General features: G+C 42.6%; 1 protein-coding gene and 1 long non-coding RNA gene across 2 annotated transcripts; one reads left to right on the plus strand and one right to left on the minus strand.

Annotated features, from left to right (window-relative positions):
* Positions 1 to 106: 106 nt before the first annotated feature.
* Positions 107 to 12,962, plus strand: DEPDC7 (DEP domain containing 7). Its single transcript, XM_083753960.1, has 9 exons — positions 107 to 232; positions 2,431 to 2,824; positions 7,561 to 7,691; positions 9,001 to 9,190; positions 9,609 to 9,823; positions 10,058 to 10,200; positions 11,031 to 11,156; positions 11,252 to 11,330; positions 12,582 to 12,962. Exons 1-9 carry the CDS (start codon positions 160 to 162, stop codon positions 12,800 to 12,802), a joined length of 1,572 nt encoding a protein of 523 aa, XP_083610086.1. The 5' UTR covers positions 107 to 159; the 3' UTR covers positions 12,803 to 12,962.
* Positions 12,963 to 15,398: 2,436 nt separating this feature from the next.
* On the minus strand, positions 15,399 to 17,206 carry LOC310838703. The gene is made up of 2 exons (XR_014561126.1): positions 16,876 to 17,206; positions 15,399 to 15,637 (listed from the first exon to the last, which is right to left on the minus strand). It is a non-coding gene; the product is annotated as an uncharacterized lncRNA (long non-coding RNA).
* Between the last annotated feature and the right edge of the window lie 63 nt (positions 17,207 to 17,269).

Below are 17,269 nucleotides of genomic sequence, written 5' to 3' on the forward strand. Positions count from 1 at the left end.
CTTCGGCTTGTTAAAGTAGAGGACGGGCTCCTCCCCCGCCGCTAACGCGAGCCAATAGGAGCAGCGCCTGCGTGCGAGCACCGCCTATTTCCCCTCCGCGAGGCGGCCGGGCTTCTCCGCTCATTCCCAGGGACGCCGAGGCAGAAACCGGCCGGCGCTATGGCCAGCGTGAAGGAGAAGGCGGCGGCTTTGAATCTCTGCGCTGTGTACAGTCCGGCTAACAAGCCTCCAGGTAGGCGGCGGGTTCGGGGCTGCTTCTTTATGTTCTCCGGGGGGAGAAGAGATACTGCGGGGCAAAGCGCCTCCACTTAAGGCAGGTGGGTGCCGTGGGCTCCCCGCCTCTTCTCGCTCTTAAGGGTCGGCTCCTATAAAGTCATATGCAAAGCCGCCTATCTCGCGCCCTCGCCTCCCCAATTTCGCCCCGTGGGGCGGGCGGAAGGCGCGTTCTCTGACCGGCCGCAGGTGGAGGCAGCGCCCGGGTCTGATCGACGGATGGACCTTTGGCCCGACCCGCCGCGGTTGCTGTGATGCAACCCCGTATCTTCTCCCTTCGACGGCTATCTCCTCTTTTCTGGGAAATGGTTGGCCTTAGCCCTGTTGGAAGGTCAGCCGGGCGGTCAACAGAGCGTTGTTGTTGTTGTTGTTGTTGTTTTGCTCTTATTCTGGAGGGGTCCAGTTGCTCGGGCAGAATCCTATTTTATTATAAATTTGTATACTGCCCTTGTATACTGATCTCAGGGCGGATCGCAGTAGAAAAACGCATAATAAAAACAAGAACAAAACAAACCAATAACTCCTCCACCCCCTCTCACAAACACATATAAGAGGTTAAAAATGTTAATTATTGTGCCTAAGGGCTAGGATGGCGTGGACTTCCCTCCTCTCAGCTCTGGTAGGTTTCCTGTTTCCGGACCTGCCGCTGGGCAGGCTATCTCTCTCTGTGTGTGGGGTTAGAGCTGGTGGCCTGTTTCTTCAGGTTGACTGGAGTCGCTGGGTAATATGCAAGAAGCCTTTCCTCGACAGAGGAAGCTCTTCTAGCTTGCTTTACTTGCTCACATTTCTACATTAATTTCATAAAGTGCTTTCATTCCCTCGCTTCCCGCAATAGGTCTGTTCTGTCTCTCGTAACTGAACTGCCCTCCAAAAGCCGGAGATGCTATTCATCAGCATATTAGGTTCCTTCTTAACATATAGCCGTGGGTAAATTGCTGTTTAAGTGTGATCAAATTCACACTGGCTGTGTGATCCCTATGGAAGTTCATATATGTAAATCTGCAGGAGCTGGTCTCTTGTGGACTGTCTTCCAGGAGAGGAAATACTTTCCTCTCAGTTTGGGTAGTCTTGACTCCAATGTTGTTAGCAAACAAAGCTTTCCCTGGGGTCTGTTTGGCAACAAGAATTAGAAAAGCTTTAGTGCTGTTGGCTATGGTATGGTAGATTTTTTGTTTTAAAAAAGGAACTGTTTTTTTTTAATCTCTGCAGAACTACTCAGGCATTTGAGTTTACTGGTCTGATACAGACAGTACCAGTAGATTTAGGTGTTCTGGAGCAGCCTTTGCATCCTCCAGTACTTGACTATAAATATTATGGTCATAGGCATAAAAATTTGATGGGTGAATGTACCAGGTGTGTGTGTGTCTCAGGCATTTGTTTTAATAATAAAAAAGACCGTTCTGTGCTGATGGCTTTGCTGTAATTATAAAGTACAAATAGTAACCACAACACATGCTTTTAAAATACATCTCTCTCTCTCTCTCTCTCTCTCTCTCTCTCTGCAACTTTAATCCTGAGTGGATACAAGAGCTTTTACAATCTTGTGAAGAATCATGGTCACCTGTAAAATACCTTCTTTCTCTTTCCCTCCCCCACCTCAGGAATTTGAAATGGCAGCCTTGCATAGAAGAATCTAGGGCAGGTGTGGGCAAGACTCTCCCACAAAAAGTATCCCACAAAAGTTTCTCAGTGAGAAAATGAAGATCCCCAATATTGTCAATGATCGACTGAAATCTGCTTTATAGGGTCTCTGTGTCTGGCAGAGAGAAATCTTTCCCAGCCCTGCTAACTGATAGCATTTTTATAGTTACGGGGACACAACTGTTATATTCCCTCGAGTCAAACATTAGAGCAGGGTGGGTTGGGTAGCCTCTGTCCTTCCCCAGATGTTGGAGTCCCAGAGTCCATCATCCCTGACCATTGACCATACTGGCTGAAGTTTATGGGAGATGGAGTCTCACTCCACCTGGCAGGCAAAAGGTTTCCCATCCCTGCGCTAGAGACCTTGTTAGCTAATGTTGCCAGTAAAAGGGCTCCGCCAATATTTCCATGGGAAATGATGCACACTTTTGGAAGTGACTCCTAAAAATATTGGGTAGGTCCATAATCTGCTTCCAGAAAACTCACTGAAATACATCTCTTGCATTGCGTGTTTAGGTTTCAGCTTGGCACAGAGACCATTTGGAGCCACATATGTCTGGAGCAGCATTATCAACGCACTTCAGAGCCAAGTTGAAGTGAAAAAGCGGCGTCAGAACCTGAAATCTTTTAACGACTGTTTTATTGGCTCCGATGCAGTAGACATCATCTATGCCCACCTTCTGCAGAACAAATACTTTGGCAATGTAGATATTTCCCGGACTAAAGTTGTGAGAGTGTGTCAGGCACTGATGGACTACAAAGTGTTTGAAGCAGTTTCTACCAGAGTCTTTGGAAAAGACAAACGGTCTGTGTTCGAAGATAGCAGCTGCAGCCTCTACAGGTTTCCAAATGCGTGTAACCAAATGGACAGTCCGTTTGGAAAAGAGTATGGCCGGACTCTGCATCAAAGGTTAGTACCAAATGAAAATATTTGCCATGTTTTCTTGTTGTTCTATCTTGAAAGCAGCCTAACCCTAATCAGACTTACTTTGAACTTGAGTGTTTCAGTATTAATTGGGACTTTCTAGTTGTAAGACGGGAGCCTGGCAGTCCTATCTTGTGTGCTCATTTGCTCAGAAGTCAGTCCTGGTTGCTGCTGTGGATGTATCTGCACATCCAAGGTAATATATATATAATACACACAGAGACACACACACACACACACACACACACACATACATACATACATATAAATAACAGAGAGAGAGAGAGAGAGAGAGAGAGAGAGAGAGAGAGATACATATAAATAAAAGCAAATCCTTCTTGAATGGCCCTAAAGTCAATAGAACTTAATTCTCTATGTGGGCTGCAATCCAAAGAACTGTGTATGCAGCTTAAAAGGTTAGGAAGGAGGATGTCTTGTCTATAGAAGGAAAAATGGTAAGCATAAGTTGTTCCACAGTCAACAACTGAGGAAGATCTACTTTAGCTGAACTCATGATGGACTTTGCTTTGATCTATCTCTGCAGCTTTGTGCACCAACTCTGTACATGTCACTGTCACTATCTGGCCAGGTGCCTCTGTGGATGTGGAAAGGGGCAGTCGACTCCCCCTACTTGTCAGAAAGACAAGGTGATTGGTGCTGCTATTGGCCATCTGACTAAGGATGTGTGAGAACAGCCCTGAATTCAGGATGCCCTGGGAATTATGCATGCAGCACCAGTTTTTAGGAGTTCTCATCCAACCAAGGGGTGCTGGAATTGAAGCTAGTTTCCATCCTTGCTGGATGTCTATGTGTGTCTCTCTTAAATGTATATTTTGCCTTTCAGTGTAAGGCTTCCACATTGGCTGATGATATCACTTTAATGGACAATAAAAGGACAATAAAGTCAGTAAAAGCAAAAAGCTGAACAGAAACAGAAACAAAAAGGCTATGGCAGCAAAATTAGTTGCCTAGTGTAAAAGGGCTTTTTGGACAATTTAAAAGCTTTAGGCACCTGGTAATGAAACTAACACACTAGGAACTAGTTACCAGCCAAGTGTTTCTGGGGAGTGTTCCACTGTGGGGATGCCACCATCAAATGGGCTCTCTCTGATGCCACCAGTTTACCTCCTGTTGCAGGGAGCATTCAGACAAGAGCCTCCAGTGAAGATCTTGCCAGGCAGGCAGGTTCATGTGGTTATAAATCTGTGTTTTAAAATGTCCCCTGGGATAGAAGGTAGAGCTGCCTGTAGAAGTCAATGGAGAAATTGTAGATTTCAAGGTAGCTGGAACTGAATACCAGCATGTTCCTCCCACCCCAAAACAGCCGAGTGAGGACTGAGCATGCTCAGTAGACACAGAATGTTGACTGGCTGCTGGGGTAAGAGGGAATGGATAGGAACAGAAAGAACAATTTCATTTTTATATATCTTCCTCTGTCCTCTTTTTAAGCTACTTTCTTCTGCCCCGCCCCCCTGCACAGAACCGTTGCTATGGGGAAGCGGGGCTAGCTGGATTTTTTGCCCTGGCTGAAACCTCCAGAGGGGCGCCATTGAGGCTCCCAGCCTGTGTGTGTTTGTGTGCATGTATGTCCACAAAAGCGAGTGATGGGGTGCCAAACTGGGTCTTTGACCCAGGTGAAATAAAACCTAATTTTGCCCCTGCCCTTCTGGCCCACTTGACCTAGTTTTCAGTCGATACTTTTTTGAAGATTAAGCATACTCAGTACTCATGGGGGCGGAGCGGTTTTCCTAACATTTATTTTGTACCATTGTACAATTGTACCAAACCTTGGGATTTCCTCAGGTCTGCCAATAACCTCCCTTTTTTTGTGTCACTGTTGCTCCTCTTAGTGACATAAGTGACGACATTCGAACAATTGAATGTGAATAAAGATATGATTTGAGATCAAGGCTGCAGTCTTATACCTCCTTTTCTGGGAGTGAGTTCCATTCAACTCGGCTACTTTTAAATAGTAGTAAGATTGTACAACTTTGGATATTTCTGTTTATAAAACTGTGGTGAAGCATGACTACAAATGGGAAGAGGAGGGAAGAGTATAGTGTTATTTTTTAAATCCAAAAATGACCATGAAAGTTGCAAGTAGCTGTTGCATAATAGTCCCAGCTAGAGAGAGAGGGGTCAATTTCTTCTTCTTCTTCTTCTTCTTCTTCTTCTTCTTCTTCTTCTTCTTCTTCTTCTTCTTCTTCTCCTCCTCCTCCTACTCCTCCTCCTCCTCCTCCTCCTCCTCCTCTTAAAATTTACCATGTTTTTCGCTCTATAAGACGTACCAGACCATAAGACGCACCTAGTTTTTGGAGGAGGAAAACAAGAAAAAAAATATTCTGAATCCCAGAAGCCAGAACAGCAAGAGCTGTGCAGTGAAAGCAGCAATCCCTCTTGCTGTTCTGGCTTCTGGGATAGCTGCCCAGCCTGCATTCGCTCCATAAGACGCACACACATTTCCCCTTACTTTTTAGGAGGGAAAAAGTGAGTATTATAGAGCAAAAAATACGGTATATACTGCCCTATACCCACAGGTCTCAGGTGGCTCACAGGAGAAAATCACAATATAAAAAAAACACAAAATACATAAAATAAAAACAACCCAATTTACACTTCAACTCTGTCATTCGCAAATGAATTTAAGTATGACTAATTTCCATTGAATCAAGTACAATTCTTCGACAGGATTTTGTTTGTATCATTCCAGCTGATGAGTGATGTATCTGAAGGCACATGCTGAAGACTCACTCACGTGAACTAATTATGATTACAAGGAGAGTTGTTCTTTTGGTCTATTATTATATGGGCGAAGTGGACATTCAAAATGTGTTAGTGTCTTTTGAGAATGGAACCAAGGGTGGACACCAAAGTAGAATGTAAGGATGTGAGCTTATGTGTGTAATGTAAGGTGACTAACATGCTTCTAACTCTTAGGAGAAAAGCGTACGATGCATTTAAACCACATCCAATGCCTTCTCTCAAAGAATCCTGGGAACTGGTTTGTTAAGAATGCTGGAAAATGTATCTTTTGTGAGAGGGAAATGACAGTTTCCAGTATTTGGGGGAAGGCATATGCTTTAAATGTGTGGTGTGGATCTGCCCTTAATCAAAATTAAACCTGTTGACAAGCGAACTGAGAGGCCTCATTTGGGTGCAATGTGCGCAACCCTTGTGAAAGATGCTGAATATTACTTGGTTGTGCTTTACAGTGCAATCTATATATAGCCAGATAGAAACAAGTCCATTTGAAGTCAGTGGTGCTTGTTCCCACTAACCTGGAAGTAGGGTTGCCTTAGACATCACACCTAAGCACCTTTGCAGGGGAGTAAATCCTACTGAACTTAGTAGGACTTACGTCTGAGTACACATAGCTTGGCCCCTTAGAAGCAGTGTTGGAAACTAAGAGAGAAAAGCTAGGAGCCAAATGGCTCCTGGAACCTGGATTACAGGTGCAAAAACAAGATTGCTAGTCGCCATTCCCTCTCCACCCCAAATGCAGTAGCACTTTATATTTAGTTTGTTGAAGTGCATGAACTAATACACAATTCACATCAGTGACACATTGTAAATATCAGTTCTTAATTGGACACTGCAAACATAAATAGGGCTCAGCCTCAGCAATTGTGGCCAACCATAAGTATTTATAAATACGGGTCTGGGGCTGTGTGTCTTAGCTCAATATGTTTTATCACAGCTTCAAGTAATGCAGTCACAGTTAAATATGTCCATTATATCAAACTTCTTAGAAGAGCAGGCCTAACAGCACAATCTTAGCCATTTCTACACAGAAATAGATCCTACTGAAATAGAACTAGGCAAATGGGATTGGGATTGTAACAGATTGGTTTTGATACTCTTATGACAGGTCAATTAACATGCTGTTGTTGTTTAGTCATTTAGTCGTGTCTGACTCTTTGCGACCCCATGGACCAGAGCACGCCAGGCACTCCTGTCTTCCACTGCCTCCCGCAGTTTGGTCAAACTCATGCTGGTAGCTTCGAGAACACTGTCCAACCATCTTGTTCTCTGTCGTCCCCTTCTCCTTGTGCCCTCCATCTTTCCCAACATCAGGGTCTTTTCCAGGGAGTCTTGAGGTGGCCAAAGTATTTGAGTCTCAGCTTCAGGATCTGTCCCTCCAGTGAGCACTCAGGGCTAATTTCCTTCAGAATGGATAGGTTTGATCTTCTTACAGTTCATAGGACTCTCAAGAGTCTCCTCCAGCACCATAATTCAAAAGCATCAATTCTTCGGTGATCAGCCTTCTTTATGGTCCAACTCTCACTTCCATACATCGCTACTGGGAAAACCATAACTTTAACTATACGGACCTTTGTTGGCAAGGTGATGTCTCTGCTTTTTAAAATGCTGTCTAGGTTTGTCATTGCTTTTCTCCCAAGAAGCAGGCGTCTTTTAATTTCGTGACTGCTATCACCATCTGCAGTGATCATGGAGCCCAAGAAAGTAAAATCTCTCACTGCCTTCATTTCTTCCCCTTCTATTTGCCAGGAGGTGATTAACATAAGGGACACTAATGTGTATTCAGTTATCTTGAGCATGTATCTCTTTGGTTCATTTTTATGTTTGAAGTGGAATGTTTGTATTTTTTGCCCTTCAGTTGAGTAGTCATGAATTAAAAGCTCACTTGTAGAGACTATCGCTACCAGGACCTTTCTGGCTGATGAGCAGATAACTTGAATAATCAATTTTTCTTTCTTCAGACAGGAGAAAAGAGCATTACTTAGCATAACACCAGTGAAATCAGGAAGCTTGGAGGATCTCTTGGAAAACTTGAGTCTAACGCCTGTTAGTTCCTCTCAAGTAAATACCTCTCCAAACTTTTCTCACCAAGGTAAGTGATGTGCAAACATCATAATTGCTTGCACCCAAGGGAAGGAATGGATGTCTTGTTTTAAACTGGTGGGAACTTGCAAATTTAGCTCCTTTCCACTACCAAATACAGTGCTTAGAATAAAAGGAATACACTGTGGAGTGTATTTTCTTGACTTACAGCAGATGCCTATTGTCGCCCCATCCTGATATATTGTGCAAGGCCAGCCTCTGACACTGACCCACAACTGTCACAGGGAATAGAAGTTTGTGAAGTTAAGCTGGAGGGCCTGGTGATGATCAGTATAGACAAGCCCTCACCAGCTCAGTAGCCATGGTGTGTTTTGGACTACAGCTTCCATCAACCCCAGCCAGCATGGCCTAGCCATTTGCTTAGCCAGTGATGTGCTGCTGCCTGCCTTCTCTCCCCAAGCTCTTTAGACTTTAGCTCTTTAGACTTTAGCAAAACTATCACAAGCAATAAAGGGAAGGGCTGACTGTGGTGGTTTTGAAGATGGCATTGCCTCACATTTTTTACTTGTAGTGGCTAAAAAACTTTTATGTATTACATTTATTATGTAGCCACCCCAGAATAGAAGTTCCCTGGATGGCTTACAAAGCAACAAATAAAATAAGTGCATCATAAAACAATAAAAACTATTCCAAATTATTATTATTTTTAATGAAATTCAGTTTAAAACTCAGATTTAAAGCTTAGCCACCAGTAGTGCAAGTGTTCAAAGCTTTTCATTACCTTTAAAATTTAGCTAGTTTTAAGAAGGCTGGGATGTGTTGCTGCCACTATTTCATCTTCATTGATGGGAAAACCCAACATTAGAGTTGTTTTTCTGTAGTTGAAAATTTAGTCCTGATTAGAAAATGCAGCAAGCAGACAAGTTCTTGCTTTTCAGTTTTGGAATCCTTGAATGTGGCAGAGGCTCTTGAAGCTAAGCAATCCATTGTTCCAACTCTAAAGTCTTCAACAAGGCCTCCTTTCTTTACGCATCCTTATTAGCATGATTTATGTGATTGGATTCCCTGTGCAGCAAAGATCATTCGCAAGTTCCACAGGAAAAAATGTAAAGCATGTTGGCTATGTCCAAATGCTTGCTGTTCCCTGCATAAATTGCTGTTGGTCACCTTCCTTTTACCCTGATAAAGTACACTTGTAAGTTGATAATGCATTAATAAGGAAGCAGGTCGCTTAAGTGTTCTTTCAGTGAAGTATTAAGTCTCTTAGGCTAAAAGACAAATACTGCAATAGCAAATTACTCCTTGACCCCTAAATAACTTTAGCTAACTGGATCTTGGCATTTGAATTGTGCTTCTAGTTATTAACGAAGTCTGGAGAGAGCAAACAATTACCCGCCTCCTGCAGCTTATAGATCTTCCACTTCTTGACTCTTTACTTGAGTACCAGAAGGTAGGATCTAAATTTCCACAAACAAAGCAAGAGTCTGAATGTAACATCACAAGCAACTACCTGGACCGAGAAATTCTGAAAGCATTTGGAGACTCTCAGTAAGTATGTATGTTGATGAACAGGAACACAGGAAGTTGAGTTACAGACTAAGTTTACTTTTACCTGCAGGGCAAAAAGCATCTTTAGAGGCATGTTTATTTTGGAGGGGGAGGGTTTGGACCAAGAAAATAGTGTGCTAGGAAGGGTGTGCTAGGAAAATAGGAAGGGTTACTTTTCCTGCCTCTGTGCTGCAGTTCCCATTTTAATTGTATTCACCTCCCATCCCACCTGCAAGGTGCTTTGATCTTTTTCTTAAATGCCACCACTGAAGATCTTTCCTTCATCTCTCAGGTCGCACCTAGCTTTGGCCCTAAGCTGTTACTATGACTTCAGTGGGTCTTGGTTATGGACAGACTTTACCTGGAGTAGGGCCCATGACTTTGAAAATATAGAGACATAGGAATTTTCATTTTCTAGGACGGATGAATGGCTGTCGGCAGCAATAGACTGTCTGGAATATCTGCCAGATCCGATGGTGGTTGATGTGAGCCGCAATTTGCCTGAGCAGCCTGATAAAGTACATTTTGGGAAGCTGCTGCTGTTTGATACCATTGGTAGATACTATAGCCAAAAGAAGGAACCACTGTTAAGTCATGCACCTGAAATCCACCTGGGCATTGCAGAGCTGCTAGGTAAGTGCAATTGGCTTCCAAATTTCTAGATGACTAGCGACATTCTTTATCAATGTATGCAGACATGTGGAGTAAAAACTCTTGTAAAATGCACACTGTACTATATAGCTCAATGGTAACTGTGCTTTTATTGGCAAACTTAACAAGTTTGTGGTGATGGGGAATTGTCGGTATTTAAACAGAACAGTAATGTTGGGTGTTAGTCATAAACTCCATCGTTCTTCTTTGTTCCAGTTAATGGGAAAACTGATCAAGCTTTGGAAGCGATTCAGCTCTACTTGAAGTTATTGGATAGTACAAGAAGAGAGGAGTTCAGGAGACTACTCTACTTCATGGCTATTATCGCTCAGAATTCTGATCTTAAGCTCCAAGCAGAGGCAAGTGTGATCACTTACGGCCCCTTCTAATGTAACCTTCAATGACATGCCAGTCTTTGGAGCAGAGCAGTGCCACTAGGTTAATGTTGGAAATATGAGATTGCTATGGTGGGAACCCATGCCATGATTCCTTCCCATGGTGGCACCGTCCTTTTGAGAAACTGAAGCTCTGAAGTGGGAAGGAGCCACAATATGGGTTCCTCCCATGTGACGTTGGGTTTCCAGTGCTGCTAACCAGTGGATCAAAGAGTCCCACTGCAGCAGTTTCCTCACCACCAGACAGAACATTGTTTTAATTTACTTTAATATTTTCTATATATTTTAAATCTGAGCTGGGACCTTATGACAAAGAGTAGGTAAGAAATAGTGGTTAATAACAATAGTAAGCAATAGTAATAGTTAATAATGATAAAAAATAATGGGTCGTTTCCAGTGTGACTATTCTGCTAGCATAGTATTTCCCCTTTCCCGTCCCCTGTGCACCCTCAAAATCTGCTCCAAAGGGTTGGAGAGAGCCCCTGGAGCAGATTCTGAAGGTGTGCAAGGAAAAGAGAGGAAGGAAAAGTCCACTTGCACAATGGGAACTCTGTGCACCATGTTGGACACAACCCCTAAATGACCAGTAACAATAATATTGGGATGATTTTAAGCAGACTTATGCATAAGCTGTACTGAACTCTATTAGGCTTACTTCACAAATTAAGTAACTTGCATTCACATAACTTTCTGTAGTCTTACAAAGCAAACTATAGGAAACTTGTGTTTGAAAACAGAGTAAGTAAGTAGGGAAACATTCCTTTAATCATTTCCCCGCCCCCCCCATTTTGTAGAGCGACAACCGGATGGTTGTGAAAAGAACTTTCTCCAAAGCCATAGTCAACAATAAAAGTTTATCTAAAGGAAAAACTGACCTTCTAATTTTGTTTTTGGTGGACTACCAGAAAGATGTATTAAAGGTAAGTGCCTTAAACCTTGTTCCCTTGCTGTTGCTTGTTACTGAATTATCTTCCTAAATTTTAATGACTAAAAGAAGCTGTTGCTTTTCTCCAAGATCCCAGGGACGTTGCATAAAATGGTTAGTGACAAGCTTGTGGCTATACAGCAGGGGAAAGATTCCAACCTGAATACAGGTAACCATGTATTTAATAACATTTAAGTCCTTGGCTGGGGAATCGGTGACCCTCCACCTGTTGCTGGACTACAGCTCTCATCAGACCTGACCATTGGCCATGCTGGCTAGGACTGATAGGAGCTGAAGTACAGCAACATCTGGAGGGCCACAAGTTTCCACATGCCTGTTTTTGAATCACTTCTAAAGAAACCTCTGGCAAAACTTGGAAAAATCTATCTTAATTGACTCCACCATTTATTTGAACGTAGTGATAACGAAATTTGGTAAGGAATGGGTTGGGTTAGTGATGCATTGGGGCCCATTCAGCAATGTGGTTCTATGAAAATGCAAGCTAATTAAGTAGACTGAGATGAAAGCAGTTGTCAGATGGTCAAGAGCATGAGTGGGAAATCCCTGGTCCCAATTTCTTTAGCCATGAGATTACTAGGTGGTCTTAAGCAAGATATTCAGCCTACGTCCTTTATCTGTAAAATGGGGGTAATACTGGACTACCTTCCAGAGTGATATAGGGCAAGGGTGGGGAACAGGATCCAGCTTAGGAGGGGGGCAAATTCTGAGGCCTCCCCACACACACATGTCACTTTGCTAGGTAGGTAGGGCTACCCACCTGTCAATGGCCTGTTGTCATGTTACATCTGATAACTTCAGTATGAGGGAAACATGAGAATGTGTTCCAGTTGCGGCAGGGATCAGTTCAGCTTAGAAGGTGTGGGGCCATGTGGGCATGGGTGGAGGGAAATGACTTCACCTTCACAAGCCAAATTAGGATCCCTGGCAGGCCAGAAGCCCCCCATGCCTCTGCTCTATTGATTATGGATATGAGAATACTGTATATCAATGACAAAAGTTACCACTATACAGTGGTGCCTCGCAAGACAAAAATAATCCGTTCCGCGATTCTCTTCGTCTAGCGGTTTTTTCGTCTTGCGAAGCAAGCCCATTGACAGCTTAGCGGATTAGCGCTACAGTTGTCAAGCGGCTTCCAGCGATCAGCTGTTAAGCGGCTTATCAGCGGAACAGCTGATAAGTGGCTTAGCGGCTTAAGAAAAGGGCGGAAAAAGCGGAAAAAACCCGCGGGGGGTGCAAGATTTTTTTCGTCTTGCGAAGCAACCCCATAGGGAAATTTGTTTTACGAAGCGCCTCCAAAACGGAAAACCCTTTTGTCTAGCGGGTTTTTTGTCTTGCGAGGCGTTCGTCTTGCGGGGCACCACTGTACTTTTATGAATGGTTTTTCATGCTTGCTTTTTAGGATATACTTTCTGCCAGCAACTTGACAAAAGTGAGTATCACCACAGTGCAAAGAAGACTACAAAAAAGGAACTTGTATCTTTGCTAAAATCTATTGATGAGGACTCCAGTCTCTCTGCCAAAGAGCGGAAGAGGTTGCTTGATCAATTCTATGCTAGTAATCCAGCTATCTTTTTGCAATATTTTCATGACAGAGGTACCGATGGAGGTGTCGAACTTTAGCTCTAGAAGGATACTGGGATACTAATAACTTTTGGAAGCACTTATTTTGTATCTTTTTAAATTTTTTGTATTGTACTTAAATAAAAGTGGTTTTGTAATAATGGAGTCCCCATGTAATAACATTATTTAAAAATAATTAAAGCTTCTATTTAAATCTTAATTGTTCAGATGTATTCTTGATTAAAAAACAAACAAACTGGGGTGGGGAGGGAGGTTTAGGCCAGTGTATGAGTTTTTAGCTTTGTTCAAACACTATTGGAAGCTCCTGAAAACCAGACTTTATTTGGTGAATATAATTTTTGCTCCTGATTGTCAGATCTCACTGCCACTGGACTATAACAACCACATGGTTTCTCCGTGTAACACAAGGCTGTTGGATATATACATATATACCCATAAATTATTACAAGATTGTTATTTGTCCATGACAAGTCTACGTTTGTATGTGACTTGTTCACGTGTTGTAAGTTTATAAATACCTTCAATCCATTTGTTGAAGGGTGTTGCATTTTTATTTTTCCATTTCATCAATACCATAGTAAGGGTGTGGAGAGTCAATTCATATTGTCCCTTTGTTAGGTTCCATGTATTGTGTATATAATTCAAAAGGATATTTTTAGGCCAAGTTGGTCTTGAATTAACAGTGCATGGCAGTCACTTGCCAATTGTGTAAATACCTGTGACTGTGTCTAATCTTATGTTCATGTTTATTGAACTCTGAAGAACAAATAATCCTCCACAAAGGTGAGCAGCAGCAATCTTCTGTTGGTCCACTTGGGCATAAACTCCATTGAATTCAATGGGGTTCAGAGTAAACGTAAAAAATAATAGGGCTTGTTAGAAAAAGCATGCTTGTTTTTGAAGGACACGTCTTGTGTACAGGCCAGCTCATATGATCCTTGCGAGCACCTCAGCCTAATTGTATTTGATAGTGGCATGCTGAAATGTCGCTTACGCCCAGGGCAGTGAGTCCCAGTGATTGCTTTGTCAGTGGCACAACACAATCCAGAGGGATTAAGTACCTGCTTGGAAAATAAGGACTGAATCATATATTCCAGGGTTGTGTAAATTACCCTTGTACTTGGATGCCAAGAGAGTTTGGGATATGCATGAAGTCACTGTTACTGCCTTCTCTGCTGATAGATCTAAAAGTACAGCTGATGATGATCTGGAATCTACAGTATTTTTTTTTAAAAAACAAAACACTGTCTTGGTCCATGGAACATCTACATAAATCTGTAGTAGAAACCTAATTGAGGTTTCTGTGAACCTTCTTGGATTTAGAGGGCAGTTGTAAATCATCATTACTGCCATACCACCACTTCTGCCCTTACATGGACACGACAAGAATTGTATCAGTGCAAAGAATGCTCGTTGGTAGATGTTTTCCATTCTGTTGAACAATAGGGACCTTAAGCTAATAAACTGGCCAAGGGTGAGCAAAACTTTCCAACATAAAGGTTCGCTCCTCAGGAGACTACCACCACTGAACCCATTTTTATTTACTGTTGCAATTGGCTCCATAATATGCAGCCAAAAAAGAACAAAGAAAAAAATGCTTTAATATTTCTCACTCCTTTAATTGTGTTATTCCTACCATAATGTGGCATATTGGATTTATCTGTCCCAGTAGATAGGCTTTGAAGTATAGGCCCTACCATACTACTTGGCATTCTAGGCTTAAATAGTTACTTGCTAATTTTCTGCGCATGGGAACATAAATAGTGCAAAGAGGAACCAAAAATAAATGGGGGTAGACTGCTTTTAATGCATTTCTGCTGATAATAAGAAATTAAATGCTGCTGCCTATATCTTAAAAAGTTTTCCTGTTTGGAAATGGTTCCAAATAAGGCATATGCTTAACCATTGGCCTTCATGCGTATAGTACATATGTATAGTTTCTAAATGGCCAACTATGCTTTTGTTTTGTTCCTCAAAGAGCAATTCCTTAGATTGCAATGGCAATCTGTCAGGGAAGCCCCATCCCAAGTGTGGGCAGGTGGAGTGGAAAGGTACAGCAGGTTTGTGGTACTTGGACTCAATCAGAGACAAAGCCACGCCAAGGCACAGGAGAGCCATGCCGTATAGCACACACCAGGTTGGTGCATTATTATGTGGCTGGCTCTCTGATTGCTAAAATAAGGGCTTGGGAAACAACCTATTGGGTGCAAAAATCAAAGGGATAAAAGTGCTGTCTGGTTTCAAGTCACTGCTGCAAGATAGGACCATCCCATAGTAACCTGACAAGACAATATGTCCAAGGGTTAGGTACTCATGTGACTAGTGACTGCAGAGTGCGGCTGAAGTTAGGTGTGTTGGGTTGGGCTAATCTGGATCCAGTTTCTATTGCTAGGTGCTGTCTTCTGCTTCACTGACTGCTATTTCCATGGCTGGCTTTCTCGCCTGATGGTATCATTTTCAGCTTTGGCTTGCATTTTTGCCTTTTGCTCAAATGGCTGATTATAATGCTTTGCAAGTACTGTAGTACTGAAGCTGCATTTATCTCTCTTTCTCTCTCTCTCCCCCCCCCCCCCCCAGTTTCCTGACTTGTTTCCTCCTAGGATTTAATTGATCTCTCTTTATATAAATAGTAAAATTGTGGATGTGTCCCTTTTCAGGCGATGTTTTTAATAGTTTATTTGGTGTTCCTTAGTTTTTTTCAGAGGTAAGCACAGAATAAACTGATTTTACAGGTACTATCACTTTCTGAATATATCTTATTTGTTTTGTCTAAGCTCTCATTGTTTCCCCCTGGACTAATGTTCTGTTCTGGATGGCAACCAATTCTGAGCTGTAGGGAATTGTCCAAATAGAAGTAAGCCATCAGTCACAGATCTGTAGGGATTATAAGGGAACAGATATGAGGCACTTGAATCTGATGAAGGTTTATAATGTTAACCCTCCTACCTAGATGAAATACATATTGAGCAGTGCTTTTTTCAGCCAGAAATTGCCGGAAATCAGTTCCGGTATCTCTTAGGTGGGAGCCATTGCCATTATAATAGAGGTGTTCATGGTGAGTTCCAACACCTCTTTTTCTATAAAAATAGAAGTGATATTGAGGATTAAGGATTCCTATACATTTCACATGTCTCCTAAACACATTCAGGATCCTTCCAACAAAATGACAGCAACAGACCTGTGCTCTTGGAAGTAAACATTTTATAGAGGGAATAATATAATTTCCCTACTCACTCTCCCCCAGTTAGATTATTCCAAGAATAAACATAAGGTGATATGATACCTGTCGGTTGCCTCTGCAGAACAATATAGATTTATTCACAATGTGAATTTATTCACGTTTGTTCTGTTTTGCTTCCCACTCAGCATTCACTGTTTTCAATCGGAGGTTAGGTAGGTGGTGACTAGGGAATAAACTTTCTCTGTGGTGACACAATGTATATCTCTCCAAATCATTTATTTGCCCATCTATTTAATTGCCGTTGTATAGCTTATTATTATTATTGGTAGTTATAGGCTATCTTTCAGGAAGGCCCCTCTTCTTTTCTATTTTCCTATTTTTACTGAGTGCATTGTATGTCCTTTTGTTGACTTCTATTGTTTTTACATAGCATTTTGTTGTATCTGCTTTTGTTGTTGCATGTTTGTTTTGGTTAGTCTAGAATGATGTCATCTAAAGGGCTCCTTCATAGCTTTAATTATTGATTGTAAGACTGTAGTTTAGTCAGGAGAGGGTTAATGGAAGCAGCATAACTTCCTGAGATAACTGATAGCACTGGCAGGGCGATCAACTACCCTCTTTATTAAGGAGGCATCATTTAGACACCGGAGCTCAGCTCCCCCTACACCCCACACCTGCTGCTGCAACTACCCAGAGGCCCGATTCTGCGCTCTGGGAGAATCCAGTACTAAGGCATTGTGAAGCCACCGCCCCCCTGAAACCTAATGAGCAGTTGTATTTGGCGTTCTGATGCTGAGAGTCCAAATGATGCTCAGCGGCAGCCTGTAAATAAAACCGTTTATCGTAACGACGCCAGAATCTCAGGTGACCTTAATTTTATTTTAAAGAAACCAAACACGAGATAGGTGCGGACACCCTTGAAATCTCTCACCATTCAGCGAGTGGGGTGCATACGCCATTCTTTTCTCTTCGTCCCCCCCCCCAAGCCATGCACCCTAGGGAGCCTGGGGAGCAAACCTCATTTAACACAGCAGGACGGCATTCCCAAGTAAACATGCCCGGGGCTGCAATGCACCTGACGAGCTGGCGCGACTGATCCCTTTCGGACATTGACCAGCAACCTATTTTGCAGGACGGCTATGCGAGAGAGCCAAACAAAGGCTGCCTCTTGAACAGCGTGCATGCTTAAAAACATGTTTGTAGGGAGGCGTTTCCAGCACGCCCTGTGCCAGTCAGTCCGCATGGCGTTAGGATGTCAGTTCATTGTTTCGAGGTTTATCGGCGGTTTAAAATAAAAGCCGTCATAATAGTACTCAGTCCTGCCT

The sequence above is a fragment of the Podarcis gaigeae genome (assembly GCF_964106915.1).
Source record: "Podarcis gaigeae genome assembly, chromosome: 1".
Classification (NCBI taxonomy): Eukaryota; Metazoa; Chordata; class Lepidosauria; order Squamata; family Lacertidae; genus Podarcis; species Podarcis gaigeae.